Genomic DNA, 26624 nt, shown 5'->3' with positions numbered 1-26624 from the left:
GGGAAATCTCTGGAGAATGTTGCATCTTCTGAGGATTTGCTCTGCAATGATTTGAAGGCGTTTTGATATACAGGTCTTGTCTGTAACATTTCCTCCCTCTAGAAATACAAGGTGGGGGCAGTAGCCTAGAGCTCTTGCATAAAATGGTGTGCTTTTGTGTTTCTGTCTAGACAGTTATTGTTGTTCTGCCTTCATAGGCTTTTAGAATAATAACATTTTCATTGTTTTAGTTCAGTGAAATCAGTAATTTAACTAAATTGTACTTTTACTTTGGGATTCTTTAAATGAAATTGTGCAATATTAATAGTATAAATTACAGGCTGAAGCAATGGTTCAGATTTAAAGACAAAAAGACCAAAAAAAATGTGGTGGCAAACATTGTAACAAACATTGCACCTGTCTGAAATCCTGTCTCTTCTCCAGACTGTTCTGCAGTATGAATAATAAACAAATAGCAATTATTTTATTGGTCGCTATTAAACTCTAGCAAAACCAGAAAATGTATTTGGCTATTATTGTATATCAGGTGGTTATTAAAAAGTATACATGATGTAGCCAATGGTTTATAAGAGAACAAAAGTTAATTTATCTTATTTTATTCCTTCACCTTTCATCCATTATGCTGCAACCTGATTTTGAAGATCTAATACTGTTCTATGTGCTGCTGCTGCTTCTTTGCAAGTAAAGTTGTCTTGTGGTTTATTCCAATGTCTAGTTATTTTTTTATGTAAATGACAAATGTTTTGCCCTTATCTTCTGTCAAGTCACAGCTGACTCCTGGTCACATTAATGATAAAAGCTGTTTAAGTTGTCCTTTGGTGATGTACAAAATTTTTGGTGCATTTCTATGACTTCATTCCCCCCATTTCATGCACTCATGTCTCTTTTCCTTCCATCTAACTTGCTCATCATAATATTTTCCTAATAGGTTCATTAGCTTTAAGGGTGTGTCCAAAGCATAGTAGTTTTGGTTTTTCACAATACTTGTTCTCAATGAGTCACCCTCTAGAACTGGATATTTGGGGGCTCTTGGCTACCTAAGAAATGCAAATCAGCTTTCTCCATAGTTCAAAAAGAGCCAAGATATTTTTATTTTGATATTGCAATGTATCCTTCCATCTACGTGTCATAACAGGGAAGATAATTAAATTGGATATGCTAATGATAATTGAAACACCATTGTCTTTCACAAGCTACTTCAGCTGACTGTTAGCTGCAGTTTGGCAGTTCAAATCTCACTGACTCAAGGTTGACTCACCCTTCCATCCTTCCGAGGTAGAGGGGAAAATATGCTGACTCTGTAAACCACTTAGAGGGGCTGTAAAATCACATTGAAGCCGTATATAAGTCTAAATTCTATTGCTATTGTTATTGCTTTCTATCCACCTGATAATAGCTATATGGACCATATGCCAAGGCTGGCTACATTTTGTCTGAAAAGAGAAGAATGGGTTGGATGTTAAAGGTGGTCCATACTTGGCATATCACAACATCATCTGCAGAGTTCTGTGTCATTTTATAGAACTATGTTCTCTCTCACAGATAACCACATCCTGTTGTCATTGCCTTTCATGGCCTGTGACTGATTATTCATCAGAATCTATCTTGCTTGTGTAGTAGCTACCCTCTTTATTTGCAAACTGTCTCAACATTGATCATCTGTAAATGTACCCTGTTTCCTTGAGCTAAGCCATGGGGAAATGTCATTTACAGATACACACTTTGCATGAATTAGATTTTTCTTCCTTTTTTTTTTCATGAAGCAGCCAGACTAAAGCATCAGGCTAGAAATCTTAGGTACAAAGCCAGTTGCGTTACCTTGGACAAGTCTCTCCCTCAACCCTGGAAAGAAGGGCAAATGACTTCCTTAATCTTGCCAAGAAAGCTTCAGAAACTTGTCTATCATCAGGAGTCAAGACATAAGAATGGTGTGGCATGGCATGGCATGGCATAGCATAGAATTTGGGAGTCTCCTAGTCCAATCCCCTGCTCAACCAAGAGACCCTTTCAGACAAGTGTCTATCCAATCTCTTCTTTAAAACCTCCAATGATGAAGCATCTACAAGTTCTGAAGGCAAGCTGTTCCATTAGTTAATTGTTCACACTGTTAGGACGTTTCTCCTTAATTCCAGTTTTTTTCTCTCCTTGATTAGTTCTATCTATTATTTCTTATCCTGCCCTCTGGTGCTTTGAAAAATAAGTTGACCTCTCAAATATTGAAACATTGGTATCATGTCACCCCTTAGTCCTTTTTTTCTCTAGACTAGTCAGACCCAATTCCTGCAACTGTTCTTCATATATATTTTACTCTCCAGGCCTTTAATCATCTTAATTTCTCTTCTCTTCACTTTTTCCAAAGTCTCAACATCTGTTTTGTAATGTGGTGAGCAAAACAGGGATTTCAGATGTGGTTGAGATTTCGAAACTGGCTCAAAGGCACATTCCCTCCCCTAAAAAAAGGAGAGTATGATCCAAGGCTGATTATCTGATGAATAGCAAGAACATCCCCCCACTCCTACTTGTAGTAGAACAACTGGATTTGCCAGCATTATATAAATGATTGTATATTCACTGAGGATTCAATGGCATATAAAATTATTACACAAAATTAGCCTTTCAAAAGCCAGAGGCAATTTCTTTTGAGTCAGCCTATGAAGGATTAGGCTATAGATCAAGCTGATATTCATAATACGATTTGGGAAGAATTCCATCTTTTCAATATGATATATTGCTGGCTTCTGAGATTTAGAAATCTGTGCCATATTAAACGAAGAGGTTATTTCATAGTGTTCAGATCTAGTTGTACATATCTCTAGAATGGTGCATTTGCTGACTTTCCTAATAAAAGAAACATCAAAGTAAATTTCAATTAATCAGAATAGAGCTGGAAGGGACCTTCAATGTCTTCTAGTCCAACTCCCTGCTCAAGCAGGAGATCCTATATCAGTGATGGTTAATCCTTTTGGCACTGAGTACCAAAATTGTTGCGTGTGCAGGAGTGATGGAACCCAGAAGAGCAGTTGGTGACGGCACACATCCCCACAGAGAGGGCTCTGTGTTCCACTTCTGATAGACATGCCATAGGTTCATCATCACAACCCTATACTATTTCAGACAAGTGACTGTCCAGTCTCTTCTTAAAAACCTTCAAGTGATGAAGGACCCACAACTTCTGATGGCAAGCTGTTCCATTGGTTAATTGTTCACACTGTTAGGAAGTTTCTCCTTAATTTCAGGTTTCTTCTGTCTTTGATTAAGTTCTATCCATTGTTTCTTGTTCCGTCCTCTGGTGCTTTGGAAAATAAGTTGACCGTCTCCTCTTTTTGGCAACCTCTCAAATACTGGAACACTGCTATCATGTCCACCCTAGTCCTTCTTTTCTGTAGACTATATTTATATTTGTATAGATTGTAACATGTTAGGGCACAGATTATCTTACAAAAGCAAGGATAATAATTACGGTAACTAAAAATTATAGATATGTATTGCTAATTTTTTTTGTTTTTACAATATTTTCAAAAGAAATAGTAAATTTATGTAAAATACTAACACTAATGGAAAAGGAGAGAAAAACAAGGAAAAAGGAGAGTGCCGAAAGAGAGAACAAAAAGAAATACAAGATTCTGATTTATTCTGCAGCATACTGCATATTTACAAAATTCACTCTTACTTTAAAATTACAAGAAAAACTATCTCGTTTTTTAAAAATAATCAAACCCACCAATCATCCATGTATTCTTTTCATTTCATACAAAAAGGTTATAAGGGATTTCCAGTCACTATAGATGTATTGTTCCCCCCTCCCAATCAAAGAAGTTATTTTAGCCATCTTTGCAAGTTCTATCACCTTCACAATCCATTCCTCCATTGTGGGTAATGTCAAACCTTTCCATTTTAGAGTATGTAATAGTCATACTACAGTTGTAAAAATATAAATACATCCCATGAGTATTTTTTTTTTCATTTTTCTTCCATTAGTTCTAAATGAAAAGCCTCTAGTTTCAGCTCTATTTTAAACTTTAAAATCAGTCTGAATTAGTATATGTATTTGTATCCAACATTTTTGGAGTTAAAAGTATATGCTTACCGTATGTTCACTAATGGAAAGATTTAAGCTTGATGGGAAGAATTATGATTTTGAAAATGGCAAGGTGTGAATTTGTGGCATAAATCATTGTGCATACCATGGACAGCTAGAGTAGCTAACAGAAAAGTGTTAAATTGTTTAAAACCAGATACAGTGGTACCTCTACTTACGAACTGAATTTGTTCCATGACCAGGTTCTTAAGTAGAAAAGGAGCAATTTTTCCCATAGAAATCAATGTAAAAGCAAATAATGTGTGCGATTGGGGAAACCATAGGGAGGGTGGAGGCCCTGTTTCCTCCCAGGATATTCCGAGAGAGGCCCCATGGAGGCTTCTCCCCACCTTTTCCAGCCGTTTCCTCCCAGGATATTCCTAGAGAGGCCCCACAAAGGCTTCTTCCTGTCTTTTCCGGCCTTGTTTCCTCCCAGGAGATTCCTAGAGAGGCCTCACGGTGGCTTCTCCCTGCCTTTTCCTGTTACAGTTTCGGAGGCTCAGGTTTGTAAGTAGAAAATGGTTCTTGAGAATAGGCAAAAAACCTTGAACACCTGGTTCTTATCTAGAAAAGTTCGTAACTAGAGGCGTTCTTAGGTAGAGGTACCACTGTACATCACTGGAAAAGCATAACACTGCATCTGATTTACTTTAGCCATATTATGCATGGAAATTCATTGGAGAAGGCTAACCACTGGGAATGGTTAGTGGTGAAAGAAAAAGGGGCAAACAAAGAACATGCTGGCTTGATGACATCAAATTTTATGCAAAGTTGAACATACAACTGAGAGAAACTGTGATTTATAGGGTAGCATGGAGAGCACTTGCCTATAAAGTCATCAAGAGTCAGACACGGCAAAATGATTGAAAACAAACAAAACAAGATTGAATTTCAAGTGGAATAGTGTACAAATCATGACCATAATATTGCTACCATGTACAAACTTTTATTGAAAACAGAAATGGAGAATGAACAAGTTAAAGACTATATAATAAAAGAGGCAAACAATTTTGGGTTATGTAATATTATTATTATATTTTTATGCTGTCCATCTGGATCAATTGGAAAGTATGTGGTACAAGAGATTGAAATATATATTTAATTACATCCTTAAAGAGAATTTTGATTACAATGATATATCATTGGTACATGACCCCATACAAATTGTCAAAAATGTACAAGGGAAACTCCTGCACCAGACCACATTGGTAGGAACCCATCCCTGATGGGGTAGATTGGTACAACAGACTAAGCATGGGACTGCAACAATTCATTCTTTTATTGAATGGGACAGAGAATCTGGCTGGCACCAAATAAGGTCTTTGTGGCCATTGGCAGGCTATAGCCTAATATGTGAAGGGCCCATATCTGAAATATTAAATTTGTCTGCCTGGGAATAATTGTCATCAGATTCGATGTTATTACTGTATTTCCTGGTGGGTTTAGAAAGTTAGATTACATTTAGAGAAAATATGCCCAACTTTTGCGTCTCAGATCTTTTTGAACTAAAGTTTTACCACAAAATATAATCAATATATGCTTACATAAACTCTTTTATGAAATTTCCACTAAACCAGCAATACATTTTAATGGATATGATTAGCCAAAGGCAGCGTATTGATTTACAACAGCAGCAGGTGATTAGTTGGTTATTTATTCTATAAAGGCAAATAATGGCAGAATATAATTAGCAAGTCAAAATGAAAATAATAATGAAGTTCAAATACCTAGTTATGAAATGATTTTCTAATTTATGCTCGGATGACAGCTAGCGAGTATTTATTTTACACCATAATAATTAATGAAGAAGACAACAACGGGGCTTCCAGAGGTTAACAATTCATACTTCTAACCGCATGGTGGTGCCCTGATCATAATAAACATAGTAAAACATTTTAAGCACCTTATAAAGGAGCTATGACATTTTAATTACATTTCATCAATATTATATTTGTTGCTTTCTCTTGTAATCAAGTAGGCAGCATGGAAAAATCTGTCTAACTGCAAGAAATTTAAGGTAGGTCTCCTGACATTTAAACATTTCTCATGAACACTCCGAGACAGGATCTCCAGTATTTTGTTTTAGTGTCAAGACATGTTTGAAGCAGCCTTATACTATCATGGAAAATTTAGAGTCAGACAAAGCTAGTCCTACTATAGGATAAAACTGTCCTAGATAACAGATGCTGGTGAGGGCAGTTTTCCCTACTGGTTTTTCTTTCTAAACCCTTCATTGCCCAGTGAATGCTATAATACTCATTCTATAATACTCATGCTATAATACTTATTCCAAGCCCCTGAATGATACCATCAAGTGAACAGGGCTGAAGATTTTTATTTATTTATTTTTGTCAAAAATATATAAGATTACAGTAAAAGTATAAACATGTATACATGAAACAGTTTTGAGTACATGGGAACATTAGGACAGGGACAATAGGCAGATTTGTGTGCTTATGCACCCTTTACAGACTTGTTAGGAATAGGGTGAGGTCAACAGTAGACTGTCTAAGGTTAAAGTTTTGGGGATTTGGGGAAGAAACCACAGAGTCTGGAGGTGTATTCTAGGTATTGACCACTCTGTTGCTGAAGTTGTATTTTGTGCAATCAAGTTTGGAGTGGTTTATATTAAGTTTGCCTCTATTGTAAGCTTGTGTATTGTTGCTGTTGAGGCTGAAGTAGTCATTAACAGGTACGACATTGTAGCAGATAATTGTATGTGCTACACTTAGGTCAGACCTAAGCAGGGGTGGGCAGCAGGCAGGACGGGGTGGAACACAGTTCCACCGGCGGAAATGAAGATACGTGTGCAGCTCCAGCTGATCTGCAGCTGTCACTTCCTGGATTACTGGTCTCGGCTCAGCTCTCCGTTTTTTCCCTGCTGCTGCTGCTGTGTCTGTGCTCCTTGCTTTTTATCTCTTTTCTCCTTCCTGGCCTCGGACGAGCTTCCCTCTCTCCTGCCCAGCTCCACTCCAGCCTCAAGTAGCCACCTCCCACCTGAGGTGCAAGCAGAATGCGTGGGTGGAAGCGACGCTGACAGCATTTATGTTTCTGGCAGCACCAATTTGCCTAGCTACTCAGCTAGAGGCAGGGGGCAACCCAGGAAGGAGAGCCCGGGAAACACGAAGCAAATTGTCACCCCAGCAAGCGACACTGGTAAGGTTGTAAGTCTAGGACTTAACAGTTCACTTGAATTATGATGATCATTCAAGCCACTCCCACATGATCACATGGCTGGCAAGCCACTCCTACCCAGTCGCATGACCATTAAGCCACACCCACAAAATAAGCCACACCCACAGTGTGGCAGTAAAAATTTTGGCTGCCCATTACTGGACTAAGGCAGTGTAGTTCTAAATTGTCTAAGCTCAAAATTTCTAGTCTGGTGGCATAAGGTATTCTGTTATGAACAGAGGAATGGAGGACTTTTCACGTGAAATACCTCTGGACATTTTCAATTGTTTTAATGTCCAATATATAGTGCAGGTTCCAGACAGATTAGCTGTATTCGAGAATTGGTCTAGTAAATGTTTTGTATGCTCTAGTTAAAGTCTCCAGAGAGGGGTGGCATACAAATCTAAATAATAATAATAATAATAATAATAATAATAATAATAATAATAATAATAATAATAATAATAATAATAATCAGAGGAGAAGCTAAACAAGATTATCATATTTTTTCAGAGTATAACACGCACTGGAGTATAAGACACACCTTAGTTTTGGGGGAGGAAAACAAGGAAAAAACAAATCTACCTTTGTCTCCCAGCAATTTGTCTCCCAGCAAACAGCACAGACTATATACAGTGGTACCTCAAGATACGAACCCCTCGTCTTACGAACAACTCGTGATACGAACGCGGGGTTCAGAAAAATTTTGCCTCTTTTTACGAACTTTTTTCGAGTTACGAACCGGCGTTCGGAGACTGCTGGGAAGCCGCGCGGTTGTTTTAAAAGGTGACAGCCGGGCGGCGGGGCTTCCCAGAAGCCTCCCGAACGCCGGTTCGTAACTCGAACAAAGTTCGTAAGAAGAGGCAAAATTTTGCTGAACCCCGGGTTCGGTTCGGGAGGTTGCTGGGAAGCCCCCCAGGCCGGCTGCGACCTTTTAAAACACCCGCGCCGCTTCCCAGCTGTCTCCCGAAGCTGAACGCGGAAGTTCGGCTTTAGTGTTCGGCTTCAGGAGACAGATGGGAAGCGGCGCGGGTGTTTTAAAAGGTCGCAGCCGGCCTGGGGGGCTTGCCAGCACCCCCCCAAACCCCGAACTTTTGCCGAACCTCCGGGTTCGGGGTTCGGGGGGTGCTGGCAAGCCCCCCAGGCCGGCTGCGACCTTTTAAAACACCCGTGCCGCTTCCCAGCTGTCTCCTGAAGCCGAACGCTAAAGCCGAACTTCCGCGTTCGGCTTCGGGAGACAGCTGGGAAGCGGCGCGGGTGTTTTAAAAGGTCGCAGCCAGCCTGGGGGGCTTGCCAGCACCCCCCGAACCCCAAACCCGGGTTCGGGGGGGGGGGGTGCTGGCAAGCCCCCCAGGCCGGCTGTCACCTTTTAAAACAGCCGCACGGCTTCCCAGCAGTCGCCGAAAGCCGTTTTTTTGCGGGGTTTTTTTTGGTTGCACGGATTAATTGACTTTACATTGTTTCCTATGGGAAACAATGTTTCGTCTTACGAACCTTTCGTCTTACGAACCTCCTCCTTGCACCAATTAAGTTCGTATCATGAGGTATTACTGTATACAGTTTTCTGTGTATTTCTGTGCATGTGTCTGATCCATAGAAATACCAAAGAATTGGAGAAATTTATATTATGGCAGTACCTGTATATTAATGTCAGCAAGTTTTCTTAAATGTAGTCACACAAACTTCTCCCAATTATTCAAATAGATTTACTCAAAACATGACTAAGTCAGGGTTTAACTGAGCTACCTTATATTAATATTAAACAGGACCACTGATACATTTCAGATTATACTTTTACAGATCCTGTTAAAATTGATGTGGCTTTCTGGAAGTATAATTATTCTCTACTATTTAAAATAAGATACAATAGCACTGGGTTTCTTCAGATCAAGCATTTATTTTAAAAAGCTTCTTTATTTTGTTAAGTAATTTGAACATGATACAGTATAGGCATTTATAGATATTGACTTACTTCCTTGCAGCAAAGAACAAACAGCTAGTTTCAGCACAGTCTGATTAGCACAAGTAAATAAAATTCTGCCTTGCCTCTCCCTGCCAGCAATTTGCCTCCGTGCAGCTTTAGTTTCACTTTCATTTTAGCACATGGACTTGCCTGCAGCTTCAATTAGCTGAGGGTCTGGAAGCATATAATCAGTGGCTTGTGTTAATCAGGCTCTGGGCTGCTTGCTGCAAGGAGGGAAATTGCTGGGAGACAGACACCAAAGGATGGGGATGGCTGGGTGGAGCTACATTCAGTGTAAAAGATGCACCCAAGTTTTCACCCTCTTTTGGGGGTGGGGGTGGTAAAAAGGTGCATCTTATACTCCGAAAAATACAATAGGTAAACAACTCTTAAAATTTTGGCAATTTTGTTACAATAGACTTTGGCACTTAGATCATTGGAGATGAGTACTCCAAGGTCCTTAACAGAGTGAGGGCTCCAATGACACATTCAACTGCTACGTGCATGGGAATAATGAGCCATTTTATGCTGAGGCTCCTGTAACAAAATACACTGCTCAAAAAAAATAAAGGGAACACTTAAACAACACAATATAACTCCAAGTAAATCAAACTTCTGTGAATCAAACTGTCCACTTAGGAAGCAACACTGATTGACAATCAATCTCACATACTGTTGTGCACATTCAACTTTGTAAAGAATAAATTCAATGAGAATATTTCATTCATTCAGATCTAGGATATGTCATTTGAGTGTTCCCTTTATTTTTTTGAAATACAGTATACTGTATTTCACGACAATCTTGAATTAGCTCAAGAACCCTATCCAGACATTGTTCTGATCAGTGCCACTGGATGACTGACCTCCACAATAGAACTATCTGCAAATATGTATTACAAAACACAGAGTCCTAGACTGTCTTTCTCCCAATTCTACTCCAATATGTTTGGAAGAAGAATCAGAGATTTCCCATAGAGGTGCATGCACTGTAGAAATTAATGATCTTATTTGCTACTTTATTTCATTCTTATACCTACCCATCTCACATCAGTGACTTTTACAATAAAACGGATAAAACCAATAAAATTCATAACATAAAATGAAAAACATATAAATGTAATTTATTCAAATAAAGGGGAGTGAGGGAAAACAATACAAACTCATTCCTTCATTGTATTCCACTACAATTCAGAAACTCTTAGCAGCTTGATGATGATGTGCCATCAAGCTACTGTCCACTCTTAGCAACTACATCTCTATGATTATCTGCCCCTAATCTGTTCTACAGCAATTCCAATAATGCAGTAATCACTTCTATCCACCTCGCTGCTGGTTAAAGCATCCACAATGAGATTTAGAAATCATTTAAAATGAAGAATTACAAAAAAAACCCCACTGCCTCTCAAATAAACAATGTAAAGCCAAAGACAACGATGGCCAAAATTATCCAGAATGTTTTGTGGGAGCAGCTGACTTTTTCAGCGTCTTCCTGAATGCCATCATGGAGAGTGTTGGTCTGATCTTCCCTGGGGCTGATGGTGCCTCTGGGAAGCAGCAGCAGTTCCTGGCTTCAGCTTTCTTCACTTCCCAGAACCAAAAGCAGTTTCTTACCAAAGTGACCTCTTCAGGGCAAAAGCAGTTACAAAAATCGATGTGTAAACGTTATATTCTATACTTATGCTCTTCAATTAATGAAGGAGAGGAGGGAGCCAGATTATTACCTACACACCTCATCAGTCACTTTCTTTCAAGCCTTTCTTTCAATACTTTCAATCTCACAGGATTGTTATTGGAGAATGAGAGGATAGTCCCATTCATGAGAGCTTGGGCTCCAAAAGGATTGAGAGATATTAGCATGGGATTTATAAGAGGCACTGTACTTTTGAAGGTCTCAAGACTAAGTTCGATTTACTTTGGCCATGTCATAAATACAAATCAGGGGTGGGTTCATCCCAGTTCAGACTGGATGTCCCAAACCAGTAGTGACCCACTGGTGATGCCACAGATCCGATTTGTTTGGTGCTGGTCTGTGGGCATTGCCATCTTTTTTTAATTTTTTGGGCAAATTTTTCCGTTTGTATGGCTTCTCCTCTTTCGCTGCTTGAGAAAGGGCCCCGGGTTAATACTGTTGTGAGTCGCCCCGAGTCCTCGGAGAGGGGTGGCATACAAACCCAATGAATAAATAATAAATAAATTAGAAAGGTTGAGAACCACTGCAAGATGTTCACTGGCCTTATTTTGCTTGCCATGCAGAAAAAAGGAGTGTTTCTTAGAGCACTTTATTTATGGCAGCTTTTCATTTTATTTTGTATCTGAATCACATTTTAAATTTTTAATTATCTGTCTTCTTCCACTTTTTGTTTAGTTCAGCCTGTATAAAAGCATGGTTTATATATGGCCTAATCCAGAGGTCAGCAACCTTAAACACTCAAAGAGCCATTTGGGCCTATTACCCACAGAAAAGAAAACACCGGGAGCCACAAAACCCTTCCCGTGCCTTACTATTTCCTGACTAGCATATATAGTTGAATTCAAGATTCTGTTTTCTTCTGGAACTTATCTTTTCTTGGATTTATCCATGGTTAGTCTACCGGGGATTTAAAAGTTCAATAAATTGCATGCCGGAGGGTGTTGCACATTGGCAGTTGTGACACATATTTTGAACAACAGGGAGCTGCAGCAAACGGATGAAAGAACCACATGCGGCTCCAGAGCCAGAGGTTGCTGACCCCTGGTCTAATCTTAAAGAAAACTCACTGAAAACAGAAGGTTGTTTCATTTTTGCTTTTTTCCTTACAGGTTTATACATTCCCCCCACCCAAAGATCTTATGCAAGTTACTTTTTCAGACCTTGTATCCATATTTAGACCCAATAAACCTTTTGTCTATTAGGATTCTAGCAGTGCTACAATATGTTGCTGTCATATAAGATTGGATTGTGATCCATAATGAAAACTAGTTCATCAGCTAAGATTAATGATTTAGATCAAGTATTTTTTTTTATCTTTTAGGCCATTCATTTTGAGAATCTGGTGAAACCTACAGACCCACTTTTCAGTTAATGTATTTATGTGCACAAAATACAGAACTAGAACTGTGTTGCAAAGGAATACAGAACCTCAAATACAGTTATCAAAATATGAAATAATAGAACTCTAACACGGTTTTAGGCATTGCTTATCAATCTAGCTAAATCCACATCTAGGGGATGTATTTCCCAGGAATTACATGTCCATTGGGAACCTGGGAATTTCTATCTGGAAAATATCAGGTTGGGGAACATTGGTCTATGGAATATGAGATGTTTGCCTGTTAGTTTAGCATAAGTGTTTTGGGGTTAGGGTTAGAGGAAAACCTTTCAAACAGAAACAAAAAGAAACAAAAAGAAAGTAAACAGCTCTAAACTCGACTGCAGGAAATACGACTTAATAGCCGAGTAGTTAATGCATGGAACTTACTACCAGACTCTAGTATCATAACCTAACTCCCAAAAATTTACCCTTAGACTATCCACTGTTGATCGCTCCCAATTCCTAAGAGGTCAGAAAGGGGCATGCATAACTGCACCAGAGTGCCTTCCATCCCCTGTCCTAATGTTTCTCTTTTACTAGTACCATGTATATAAATATTATATCTTTGTGAACAGCCAATATGTACTTGACCAATTAATTAATTAATTAATTAATTAATTAATTAATTGGTCAAGTACATATTGGCTGTTCACAAAGATATAATATTTATATACATGGTACTAGTAAAAGAGAAACATTAGGACAGGGGATGGAAGGCACTCTGGTGCAGTTATGCAGTTATAAAATTAAATTCTTTGTGAATGCAATCTAATTGTTGAATCTTGATAGTTTCTGACCTTGGTTGTTTGCTTACATTACCCAACAAGGCAACAATATCAGTATTAGTGAGTGAGCTTTGCTCTCTGTTTATATACAATAGCTTGCCCTGTGAGTGCTGATGGAGATGATTGTCTCATTGGTAATTCCTTGATTAGGGTATTGTTTCCGTTTGATAGTTTTTTTGTGTGTTAATCACTGCTTATCTGGATGTTGGCTGCTGGAAAGGATATGTTCTGATTTTTTTCGTTTCTTTGTAGCTTTTTTTATTATTTCTTTTGAATGGTCCGTAAATGTGGTTTATGTCTATGTGTCTATAGATGGCTGATTTGTCTGACTTCCAAATTTATAGGAATTCCTTAGCATTTCTGGAATAAACTTAGTCTAGGTCACAGTGGTTCTCAACCTTTCCAATGCCATGACCACTTAATACAGTTCCTCATGTTGTGATGACACCCAACCATAAGTCTAGCCCCAATTCTCCCAACTGAGCTTTAAGCTGATTGGCAGGAAGGTCAGAGGGGCATTCAACTATAAACGCCTGATTGGTCAGATTGTAAAAATATGTTCCAAGACAGAATAGAAGCTTTAGTTTCTAATACCATGGGAAATTTGTCTTTTCCCATGGTCTTAGGTGACCCCTGTGAAATGGTCGTTCAATCCCCCCAAAGGGGTCCCGACCCCCAAGTTGAGAACCACTGGTTTAGGATGTTCAGATTTCCCAACTGAAACTATGAATCTGTCCATGTGTTGTACAATTAAATGGTTTTCATTGTGTCTCCTATTGCTAGTTAGTGTTTATGAATGTACTCTGCAACTTTTCAATTTGTTGGTCCTTGGTAGTGGTTGTTACAGTCCTTATACTATATGAGTCCTATTTTTTCTTCTGGGGTTCTGAGTTTTTTGGTTTACTTAAGATATTTGGGAAGGCTATAGTTGGTTTGTGTGCTATGATGTGGCTGTAAGTTTGATGGTTGTTTCTGAAATGCTTTTAATGCATGCCAATGATACCCTTTTCATCTTCTTGTGAAATGGGAAGTTATATAATTTGATTAATAAATAAAATAAATAAGTTGTGTTGGTTATTCTGTAGAGTATTGAGTGGTCAGGCATATTTGATAATTCTTTTTAAGATTCTTGTGTTTTTTTTTGGAGTAATTTGTACTCAGAGTGTCTACTCTGCTTGGTGGAAGGATTTATTTGCTCAAATGACTAAAGGGAATTCTGCTAATGAAGTCAAAGGTCTAGCCACACAGCAAAGTAGAGACTTTGAGAAGATCACAAGTAAGGCATAAGGTCAACAATGAACACTATCCATCCTCTCACTGCAGCCACTTTGGGAATGACTCACAGACTCTTTCTCTTTCTCACATACTCGTCTCCTTAAACTGAAAGGTCACATAAATTTAGCATGCCTGCGTGCTGTTCACCAGTTTGTGGAAAATTACATGCTTAAATTTACTTTCCTCCACATCTATTGAATAAATCTTCAGGAGTCTTGTATAGTCTCTATGGCTTCCTCTTTCACTATTGATTGTTACAACAAACAAGTGTGATAGTTTAGGCAGAGAGGTAGTAATTTGTCCAGGTTTGACTGACTAGTTTTAGGGACACAAATGCACACATGTGCGTTTTTCAAGAGGAAATGGGACTTTCTGTTTTTTTCTTTGAAGATATTTTGCTTCTCATTCAAGAAGCTTCTTCAGCTCTGACTGGATGGGGGTGGGGAGATGGGATGATTTATACTCCTTGCAGACAGCTGTTCATTTGCATTCTTTTACATTGTTAGGGTCACCTGGAAGTTTATCTGTGTCATCAGGGTCACCTGAGTGGTGCAAATGGATGTGTTTTCTTGGAACCTTTGAAAGAACTTTGTTGTAGGAGTGGAGATAGATGATGTCATATCCCTCCCTCTGTTGAGAGAAGGCTGTTCAATTTTAACATAGATGACCTCTTTGACCACTCTTTCAAACCAGCAATGCTGTCTGCCCAATATATATATTGTATACAATATATTATACACAAGGGTTCCTCTTCTTAAGAATGCCTCTACTTAAGAACTTTTCTAGATAAGAACCGGGTGTTCAAGATTTTTTTGCCTCTACTTAAGACCCTAATGATACAGATAAACCTCCATGTGATCTTAATGACCTGCTAAAAGACTGCAAATGGTCATCTGTCTTCAAGGAGTATATACATCCTTCTATTTCCTCCATCATCCAGTCAGAGCTGAAGAAACGTCTTGGATGAGAAGCGAAACTTCTTCAAAGAAAAACCAGAAAATCCAGTTGCCTCTTGAAAAAAAAAAGCATCACTGATGCAAACACTCGTCCACAGTTCGGCAGAGTCTCTTGCTGAGGCCTGGAACAAGGCTGCAGTGGAGGCTCTTGACCGGATTGCGCCGTTGCGACCTCTCTGCGGCACTAGACCCCGTAGAGCCCCATGGTTCAACGAGGAGCTCCGGGAGTTGAAACGCCAGAAGAGACGTCTGCAGAAGCGATGGAGAAAGAGTAAGTCCGAATCCAATCGAACACTTGTAAGAGCTCACATTAAGACTTACAAAGTGGCGCTCAAGGCGGCAAGATGCGCGTATCATGCCGCCTTGATTGCATCAGCGGAATCCCGCCCAGCCACTCTGTTTAGGGTGACCCACTCCCTTCTTAATCAGAGGTTAGTTGGGGAGCCCTTGCAGAGTAGTGCCGAGGATTTTAATACGTTTTTTGCTGATAAAATCGCTCAGATCTGAGCGGACCTCGACTCCAATTGGATAACAGAGTTGACTGACGAGTCAGTCGAGGTGACTGGGGCCCGTACTTGTCCACCTGTCTGGGAAGAGCTTGATCTGGTGACACCTGATGAAGTGGACAAGGCCATTGAAAGTGAGACAGAACTGGGTCCAGGAGATTGTCAACGCTTCTCTGGGAAGGGGGTCCTTTCCGGATCCCTACAAGGAAGCACTTGTGCGCCCCCTCCTCAAGAAGCCTTCCCTGGACCCAGCCATTCTCAACAACTATCGCCCAGTCTCCAACCTTCCCTTTATGGGGAAGGTTGTTGAGAAGGTGGTGGCGCTCCAGCTCCAACGGTCCTTGGAAGAAGCCGATTATCTAGGCCCTCAACAGTCAGGATTCAGGCCCGGCTACAGCATGTAAACTGCTTTGGTCGCACTGATGGATGATCTCTGGCGGGCCCGGGACAGGGGTTTATCCTCTGTCCTGGTGCTTCTTGACCTCTCAGCAGCTTTCGATACCATCGACCATGGTATCCTTCTGCGCCGGCTGGAGGGGTTGGGAGTGGGAGCCACTGTTCTCCAGTGGTTCTCCTCCTACCTCTCTGGTCAGTCGCAGTTGGTGTTAGTGGGGGGTCAGAGGTCGACCTCTAGGTTGCTCCCTAGTGGGGTACCTCAGGGGTCAGTCCTCTCCCCCCTACTATTTAATATCTACATGAAACCGCTGGGTGAGATCATCCAAGGGCATGGGGTGAGGTATCATCAGTATGCAGATGATACCCAGCTTTACATCTCCACCCCTTGTCCAGGCAGTGAAGCAGTGGAAGTGATGTGCTGGTGCCTGGAGGCTGTTGGGGTCTGGATGGGTGTCAACAGACTCAAACTCAACCCTGATAAGATGGAGTGGCTGTGGGTTTTGCCTCCCAAGGACAATCCCATCTGTCTGTCCATTACCCTGGGGGGGGGGGGAATTACTAACCCCCTCAGAGAGGGTCCGCAACTGGGTGTCCTCCTTGATCCACAGCTCACATTAGAGAAACATCTTTCAGCTGTGGTGAGGGGGGCGTTTGCCCAGGTTCGCCTAGTGCACCAGTTGCGGCCCTATTTGGACCAAGAGTCACTGCTCACAGTCACTCATGCCCTCATCACCTCGAGGTTTGACTACTGTAACGCTCTCTACATGGGGCTATCTTTGAAAAGTGTTCGGAAACTTCAGATCGTACAGAATGCAGCTGCGAGAGCAATTATGGGCTTCCCTAAGTATGCCCATGTCACACCAACACTCTGCAGTCTGCATTGGTTGCCGATCAGTTTCTGCATGTACCACTGCCTTGTTGGAACTTTATCTGGAGCAAATATCTCTTTGACTTCAGCTCTTAGTAAACCTATATATAGCACTGATTAACTTAGGACAGTGATGGCGAACCTTTTTTTCCTCAGGTGCCGAAAGAGCATAGGCGTGTGCTATTGCACATGCGCGAGTGCCCACACTTGTAATTCAATGCCCCCCCCGGAGGCCGTCTTCAGGCTGGAAACAGCCTGTTTCCCAACTTCTGGTGGGCCCAGTAGGCTTGTGTTTCACCCTCCCCAGGCTCCAAAGACTTCCCTGGAGCTGGGGGAGAGTAAAACACACTCCCTCACCCCCCTGGAGGTTCTCTGGAAGCCAAAAACACCCTCCCAGAGCTTCTGTGCAAGCCAAAAATCAGCTGGCCAGCACACACATGCATGTTGAGCTAGGGCAATGGCTCAGCGTGCCACCTATGGCACCCGTGCCATAGGTTCGCTATCACTGACTTAGGGGATCCCAAAGCCAGTTAGGCAGGGAAGGACCTCGTTATTAATACTTGGCTTGAGGTATTATCAAAATAATAATAATCCAGAATTTTCTTCTTCTTCTTCATTATGTTATTATTATTTTAATTAATAATTTATAATTAATAATAATTTATTATATTTGTATGCCACCTCTCTCCATAGACTTAGGACGGCTCACAACAAAATAGTGAGTGTAACAAATCTAATATGAAAAACATTCTAAAACCCAACATTGGAACCATACAACACAATCATACCATGTGTAAACTGTATTATTATTATTATTATTATTATTATTATTATTATTATTGTTGTTGTTGTTGTTGTTATTATTACTATTATTATCATTATCATTGTTATAGGACTTTTTCTGATTCTGGATTATTATCCAGAATCACAAAAAGTCCTCTATTCAACAAATGTGTCTGGGCCATTTTACTCCGGAATCTTCGAGGGTCCCCCAACCAAGCAATTACAGCACCCCCTAAACAGATGTGTGTGTATAATATATTTTTACTGCGGCTGGAGAGGGCGGCATTCTCGCCCATGAATGATTTGAGATCCAGACTAGATACGCATTTGTGCCTCCTGGAATTCGTCAAGGGATGCAGCATATATCACCTACCCGAGACGGCGCGACGTACCTGGCCAAAGTCCAGGAGACACCCAAAAGCACCTCCAGCCTCGATCCCCAAACATTCCCGAGCGGGAACCCCCGCCCTCTCCACACAACAATTTTGGCCGCTCATCCTGAAGAGCGCGAGCCCTCTTTCGCGGTTTCCTTCCAATAATCCAATCCGAAGGATCCCCCCCCCGCCCCCCTCCACAAACCGGGAAATTGGTTCGTCGGGCGGAAAGGCTGCGGCCGAGTTACTGAGTTAAAAGGAGAAAGGAAAGTGAAACTAAAGGGGGAAGGAAGTCGGAGGCTTGTGATTCGCTTGTAGCTTCCAGGAAAGTTCTTCGCAGCCATGGCCCAAGCAAGCCAAGCGATCCGGTGAGAGCTGTTTTAACCCTCCCGCTTCCCCGGCAGGATTTCCCCCCCAAACCCGCCCCCCTTCTTAAGTACAGTATTTCAATAACTGTCTGCAACTAGGGGGAGTCGAGCGGGACTGACTGCAGAATGTAAACTGCACGCCCTCGCTTGGTTACATCGCTTTGGGCGAGATCTAACCAAGCCCGCCACACAGAATCCCCGGCTAAAGAGCTTTGCTCTCAGAAACCGCGGTTTCCTAAGTTCTCACGGCATGTGAAGATCGTAGAGACCCGGTCCGCCCAACCCAGTCGGTTGGTTCAAAAACCAAATAAACCCGGAACTGCCGTTTTCTTCTGAAATGAAGGAACGTAGTTTGATCCAGTAAGCAAATATTTGCAGTAGCTCTGGGGAGCGTAGAACAAAAAACCTCGCGTGGAAGGCAATTCGGATTCTTGATTGAAAACATAGGGCTTGACACTGAATCAGGAGGCTGCTTGTTTAATAATAATAATTATTAACAAGTTATTAGACTTTATTAGACTAATTAGATTAATTTATTAGACTTGTATGCCGCCCCTCTCCGAAGACTCGGTTTAATTTCACATGCCTAGTGGCCTCGGGCTTTGCTCATGGTTTGCTTAATCATGGTTCATTGAATAAACCATTATCCGAGTTCACACCACATGCTAATAACCTCCGTTTTACAAACTGCAATGGCTAGGTTCATCGGCATGCAGGAACAAGCCACATTGTGACTGCATTCTTACAATATACCAGTTGTATAAATTATTGCAGGGCTTCCCAAACATGGCAACTTTAAGATTTGTGGACTTCAACTCCCAGAATTAGCAAGCCAGCTATGCTGGCTGGAGAATTCTGGGAGTTGAAGTCCACAAGTCTTAAAGTTGCCAAGATTGAAGACCTCTGAGTATATTGTATAAGATGTTGTGTACTCATTGTGATTTATAAGCAATCTTTATATGGAGTTGTGATGGTCAGCTTGTGGCCTCAGGGTTGCAAGAAGTCCTGGATTCTTTTTGTGACTCTTGGAGATTTCCCTGACCATGAATACTGAAAATCTTTTATAGCTTTGACATGGAGTAATTTATTGAAACCATATTCTAAGCTAGACCAAACCAGTTTGTGGGGCCACAGCCTTTGTCTGTGGCCATCAAAAAATTGTCCACCCCTGCAATAAACTATAAATAGGCCATGTTGATTCAGAATTGTGTGTGCATACAGTGAAGTCGGCATTCCTATTTATTTACTTTTTGTCTCTGTCCTTCATTTCAAATTAATTCACACTATTTTTTTGGGAAAAATTAGATTTGGGACAAGAAAAACAAATGGTCACAGGAATTTAACCTTGTTGAGTGCAAATCTTATCTGGACAACAAAAATACAGACAACTATTGGATAACCACAAAGAAAGTTTTCAGAATATCTCTTCTGTCATCTGATTTCTGATTGATTAGACCTAGCCTCATTATTATTTGAATTATTAATTGGCCATGTTTTCCTCAGTGTTAAATGTTGGATGCATGAGAACTTACTGAGACATTGAAAAGGGCAGAAGCTTATCCTCAGTTTCTATTTATGAAAGTTCACCTTTGTAGAGGTAAAAGTAGTACAATAGTAAAGAAATTCGATTTAGACCAGGGAAATCTAGCTTCATGTCCCCACTTGAATCTGCAGCTGGTTGAGAGACTTTGAACAAGTCGGGTTTTTCCCCTCAGTCCTGATAAGATTGTTGTGAGGATCAAGTGAAAGGATTTTTCAAGGGGGGGGGAGGGAATAATTAACTACAGTAAAGGCATGTGTTATTTTACAACATCTTCTCTTTCTCTCCCCATAGCGATGCATCAAGTCATAAATATTATGGAACTATTGATCAGATGCCTGCTCCAGGGACTTTTGGTATGAGAATTAAGCCCTCACTAACACCAAGTATTCTAAAGATTGCAAGTGAACCTTGCAATGTAATAAATGTAGATGTTATTGTCATAAAAAAGGGAGTACAATCAGATAAAAAAATATTGTGGCTGCATCAGTTGAGTTTCAGTAATTGACTCCTTTAACATGTAACCCCAGTGTGTTTAGCAGGATTTCCTGTATGCGATCCAGGGCCTGTGAGAATTCCAGATCAGATTGACTGAATCAACTGCACCTGCTTTGCTTCTAGAGATATTTATTTTATTTATTTATTTATTACTTGGATTTGTATGCCGCCCCTCTCCGAAGACTCGAAGATATGCCAGAAGCACTTTGGCTCTGAAGCCAAAAAAGCAGCTTCAACATATGCTAATCCAATCAACAATTTACAGATTAACAGAGTTGGAAGGGACCCTGTGGATCATCTAGTCCAGGGGTAAGCAAAGTTGGCTCTTTTATGACTTGTGGACTTCAACTCCCAGAATACCTGAGCCTAACATGCTAGCTCAGGAATTCTGGGAGTTGAAGTCCACATGTCATAGAAGAGCCAATTTTGCATACCCTGGATCTAGTCCAATCCCCTGCTCAAGCAGGACACCCTACACTTTTCTGACAAATGGCAGCCCAATCTCTTTTTAAAAGTCTCAAGTGATGAAGCTCCCACAACTTCCGAAGGCAAGCTGTTCCATTGGTTGATTGTTCTCACTGGCAGAAAGCTCCTCCTTATTTCCTGATTGAATCTCTCCTTGATCAGTTTCCATCCATTATTCCTTGTCTGTTCTTCAGGTGCTTTGGAGAATAGCTTGACACCCCCCTTCCCCGTTTGTGGCAGCCTCTCAAATATTGGAACATTATTATCATGTCTCCCCTGATCCTTCTCTTTGTTAGACTAGCCATGCCCAGTTCTTGCAATTGTTCTTCATATGTTTTAGTCTCCAGTCCTCTGATTATCCTGGTTGCTCTCCTTTGCACATTTTTTAGAGTATCAATATATTTTTATAGTGTAGTGACCAAAACTGGATGAAATACTCCAAGTGCAGTCTAACTAAGGCTATAGAGTGGTATTAGTACCTCACTTGATCTAGATTATATCCCTCTGTTAATGCAACTTAAAGAAGCTAGATCTTTTCCTAGCCTTGGTTGGTAGCTGCACAATCCTCAGGAAAACATATGTTTAATTGTCTTTAATTCAAACATTTCTTGTTCCTGAGAGCTTCTACGTGGCTTCTATAGGGAGATACTCACAACTATTACCCTCCACTTCTCAGATTCACTTTCAAAGTCCTATAAATCCCTGCTGCTTTAATACCTTCCAGGAAACAGCTGGAATTGGCAGTTATGGTTCTCACCATAACCAATAACTTCAACACCATAGAGACTGAAACAAATTCTAGCCTCCGCCCTCCTTAAGGACCAATAATGTTTCTTTCAGTGCAGTAGAATAGTCTTCTTAGGTACTGTGGGAGTTATTTTTTTCTTCTTCTCTTATTATTTGGAACACATATTACCCCTAAATTGGAAAATTATATCTTATAATACACACATTTCTTCTAGAATTATTTTTTGCATTCAAGGATTTACCCCTTCCCATTTCTGACCAGATTTATCATTTCACTGCAAAATATTAATTGTGACATCCTGTGGTTTCTTTTTTTTCCTGAAGAAGATTTCAAAGCTTATTTAAACATAGTTTCCTGCCCTTAAAACTGAAGAACTGCAGGCATAGGATTTTTACTCTTTCTCCTCCCAGTCAACTTCTTAATGTTACCCTGTACAGTGGTACCTCTACTTATGAACTTAATTCGTTCCTTGCCCAGGTTCTTAAGTAGAAAAGTTTGTAAGAAGAAGCATTTTTTCCCATAGAAATCAATGTAAAAGCAAATAATGTGTGCAATTGGGGAAACCACAGGCAGGGTGGAGGCCCTGTTTCGTCCCAGGAGATTCCTAGAGAGGCCCCACGGAGGCTTCTCCCCGCCTTTTCCGGTTATATTTTCGGAGGCTTGGGTTTGTAAGTGGAAAATGGTTCTTGAGAAGAGGCAAAAACCCCTTGAACACCCGGTTCTTATGTAGAAAAGTTCATTAAGTAGAGGCATTCTTAGGTAGAGGTACTGTACCACTGTATATCTTAAGTTGGCACATTCTGTCCACAAGTACACGTGTGTCGTTTGGCAGCAGCCAGAGTTGTTTTCCTTCAGCAGTTGCCTCCCCAATCTCCTTGAACCTTCTCCATCCAAGCAGACATGGATAAAGCCCTTTAGCAGATGGTAGCTTAGATTAGATAGTGCATAAGCACACTCTTGTGCCTACCATCCATGTCCTTCTGTCATATCCTTTTTATCATTTCTTTATACTTTTTTATGTTAACACAAACTATAATTCTATACTTGTTTGAAAAATATAATAAATAAATAAATAAATAAATAGATTATCAGAGTTGGAAGGGACCTTGTAGGTCATCTAGTCCAACCCCTATCCCCGCTCAAGCAGGAGTCTATACCATTTTGGACAAATGGCAGTCCAATCTCTCTTTGAAAGTCTCAAGTGTTGGAGCTCTTACAACCTCCACAGGCAAGCTGTTCCACTGGCTTATCACTCTCACCATCTTCAAGGTTGAGTCTCTCCATGGTCAATTTCCATCCATTATTCCTTGTCTGACCTTCTGTGCTTTGGAAAACTATCGCAGTCCTTCAAATATTGGAATACTGCTATCATGTCACCCCTGGTTCTTCTCTTCACCAGACTGATCATGCCAAGTTCTTGCAACTACTTTTCTTTGTTATAGTTTATAATCCCCTAGTCATCCTCTTCTGAACTTTCTCTAGAATTTCAATGTCTTTTTTGTAGTGTGGCAACCAAAGCTGGATGCAGTAATCTAGGTGTGGTTTAATTAAAGCTTTATAGAGTGATATTAGTACCTCCCTAGTTCTAGATTGTATCCTCCTATTAATGCAATTTAGGATTGTATTGACTTTTTTAGCTGCCATTGCACATTACTGGTTCATATTTAGTTGGTTGTCCCACCAAGACTCCAAGATCCCTCTCATAGTCGCTGCTATTGAGTGTGGTTTCACCCAGTTTATATGTACATCTTTGGTTTTTCTTACCTAGTTGTAGTCTTTTAACCTGTCCCAAATGCAGATGTAGAGATACAAAGGCAGCAGTAATCTGCTACCTAATCTGAACTGAAAAGATCTAGCAGATGGCAGGGAAAGAAATATTGAAAACGATGACTCTTGTGCTTTGTGATGGTTATGAGTTTTGCAGCTGGTAGCCTGCTGCTGCAGATAAGAGCTAAGCAGTTTTGATTCAAAAGTGAAATCTGCTTGGGCCAAGTAACAACAGAGGGCTTCTGCTCCACCTCTAGCCCAATCCCCTCCCCCCATTGACAGGCTCTTTGGGAGGGGGAAGAAACTTAACCGGATGTAAACTCATCGGCATGCAACAAAGCACTTGAACAAATAGCTTTGAAAGACCTGGGAGAATTCAGATAACTGACGGAAAGGTAAGCTGAATTTAAGGGCAGGAAGGCTACAAAAAGATCCCAAAGCATGATCTTGGGGGTCTTTTTGTAGAGGAAGATCATTGGGAGACGAAGTCTATGGGAGAGGTCCCTGTACCATGGGAGACAACATGTACTTTAGCAGTAGCAGTAGACCCCTAACCCACAAAATTTTACCCTTAGAATATCCACGGTTGACCTCTCCAGATTCCTAAGAGGTCGGTAAGGGGTGTGCATAAGTGCACCACCATGCCTTCCATCTCCTGTCTTAATGTCTCTCTTATGTTTATGTCTGTTTATGAATCCTATTACTTCCAATGATTATTTCTTCCATATTATTCCTAATATCTTATCTTCCATTCTTCTATTACTGTATTTTTTACTATGATTATACCCTCTGAACTTTACATTATGTATTTTGACTAAATAAATAAATTTTAAAAAATTATACCAGTGTTTCCCAACCTCAGCAATTTTGAGTCAGAGGAACATCAATTCCTAGAATTCCCCAGCCAGCAATCCTGGCTGTGGAATTTTAGGGGTGGAAGTCCACCCACCTTGAAGTTGCTAAGGTTGGGAAGCACCGCTTTACACTGATTGTCTGCTTATAGTACCGTTGAGCTGTAATGTAACTGTGTTTTCACTGAATCCATCCTCCGCCTGTGTGCTTGGCTTTGGGCCATTCTTCAAGCAACGCTTGCAAGATTCCCCCAACCCCCAGCCGTGCTTCCCTAATAGAGCACAATTTGCACTCTTTATCTGTTGCTTGGCAAGAAGCAGAGCTGGGCTTCTGCCCTCTTTCAGAGCAGCAGATAAAAGGTTACTCTTCCACCGCATTCAGCAGGAAACTTGCAGCCTTGTCCAAATTCATCCCTGTAAGGGAAGGAAACCCCCCCACCCCACCCTTGACTCATTGCAATGCATTTTCCCCTCCATGTATGTCTGCAGTCTTATATACTGCAAACTGAAACTAGAATGTTTGGGAACAGTGGGGATTTGCCAAGCGGGTGTGGTTAGAGTCTGCAGGAAGAAGAAGGAGGGAAAGGGTTTTGCTCTGGGTGGGAGTCGAAGTATAAGCAGATCCACATAGCTTTCGTTTCCTCAACTTTCTCTCTTATTAGTCACATCTCCTCTATAACTTGTCTCGATGGCTCCTCCTCTTTAATCATATCAAAGGAAAGGGGCTGGGCTGTTCCCTAGGCCCTTGCATTGGTGTTATTTCCTGGGTTGAAACAAAGGAAATGAGATCTTAAAGAGAATTGAGAAACATTTCTTTCGGGGTTGCTCCTTTATGGTGACGAGACCAGCAGGAAGGGAGATCATCCTGGCGTTCCACATATCACAGAGCCTTGGTGGATCTATTGCTTGCAGTTCCAGGCTGGTACCTGATTGTTTGCTTCCTCTGTCATGTTTTTCATTCCATGTCTTTCCTTTCCTCCCTTTCTTCTGCTCCTCCCTCCTTTGCTTTTTTTCCCCTTTGCAATCTCAGGTCTTGGGTTTCTTGTTTATTGAGATTCTGGTCATGGTTGTCCCAAAGGTGCTTTTTCATCCAGGTCATGGTTGTCCCAAAGGTGCTTTTTTCCCCCAAGAGGCAACTACAGTTTTCTGTTTTTTTCTTTGAAGACCTTTAGCTGAGAAGCGAAATGTCTTCAAAGAAAAAGGAGGTCCAGTTTTCTGGTTTTGCTTTTTTTTTTAATTTAAAAAAAGACATTGACACAGGGATATGAAAATCAGGCAGCTTCCTTCTGACTGAAAGCATCTTCAGAAAAGCTTTTTGGAGCTGCATACATTCTCATGAAAGTAGCTGCAGCTCATGAATGTTTATGTCTTTTGATGAAATCATTACTTGGAAAGTTTACTACCATACTCCTGATTTGGGACTGTAGTAGACTAATGAGTCTCCCTTCTGACAATGGCTGCATGAATAGAAGGAAATTCCTTTATCTTTGTCTCATGCTATAAAAAATGACATGGGTTTTTTAAAAAAAAGATTTTTAATTGGCCTTTAGTTTTTCACCTAATGACTTTTTGGCTTGAAATAATGAGAAACCGGCATCTAGGAAAATATTCATTTTATGAGCAGAGTGGTGCAGTGGCCTAGAAGCGAAGAGGCTCACCTTCCACTTGAAAGGTTGAGAGTTCACTCCTGAGAAGCTGTTTCTCTATCAGGGTGCAAAGAGAAAACATCTGCTGCGAATGCTGAATAATACTAATAATAATAATAATAATAATAATAATAATAATAATAATAATAACAACAACAACAACAACAACAACAATAATTTATTAGATTTGTATGCTGCCCCTCTCCGAAGAATCGAAGAATAAGCATCAGGAAGGGTGCTCAACTCCATTCAGTTGCCCCAAATGACGGGATTTATTTAATTTAAAATTATTTATTTATTTATTTATTGGATTTGTATGCCTCCCCTCTCTGTGGACTCGGGGTGGCTAACAACAGTGATAAAAACAATATGTAGCAATCCAATAATAAAACAACTAAAACCCCTTATTATAAAAACCAGACATACATACTGACATACCATGCATAAACTGAAGAGGCCCAGGGGGAAAGAACATCTCAGTTCCCCCATGCCTAACGGCAGAGGTGGGTTTT

The 26624-nt window shown here is 40.6% G+C and overlaps 1 protein-coding gene across 4 annotated transcripts in view; it reads left to right on the top strand.

Moving 5' to 3' along the window:
• Nucleotides 1–18329: 18329 nt before the first annotated feature.
• Nucleotides 18330–26624, top strand: part of LOC139160431 (protein SSUH2 homolog) — a 63044-nt gene continuing 54749 nt past the window's right edge. Inside the window, exons 1-2 of one of the 4 annotated variants that reach the window (XM_070738279.1) lie at nt 18330–18597; nt 20432–20493. In XM_070738279.1, coding sequence (XP_070594380.1) covers nt 18572–18597; nt 20432–20493 — 88 coding nt within the window. In that variant the 5' untranslated portion in view covers nt 18330–18571. Of the gene's footprint in view, nt 18598–20431; nt 20494–23745; nt 24011–25223; nt 25389–26624 lie in introns of those variants that run through there. The other 3 variants (XM_070738282.1, XM_070738280.1, XM_070738281.1) reach the window with 3 other exon arrangements.

The sequence above is a fragment of the Erythrolamprus reginae genome, chromosome 2 (assembly GCF_031021105.1).
Source record: "Erythrolamprus reginae isolate rEryReg1 chromosome 2, rEryReg1.hap1, whole genome shotgun sequence".
Taxonomy (NCBI): domain Eukaryota; kingdom Metazoa; phylum Chordata; class Lepidosauria; order Squamata; family Dipsadidae; genus Erythrolamprus; species Erythrolamprus reginae.
The sequence above is the reverse complement of the archived record's forward strand: the minus strand, read 5'-3'. Positions and strand labels throughout refer to the sequence as shown.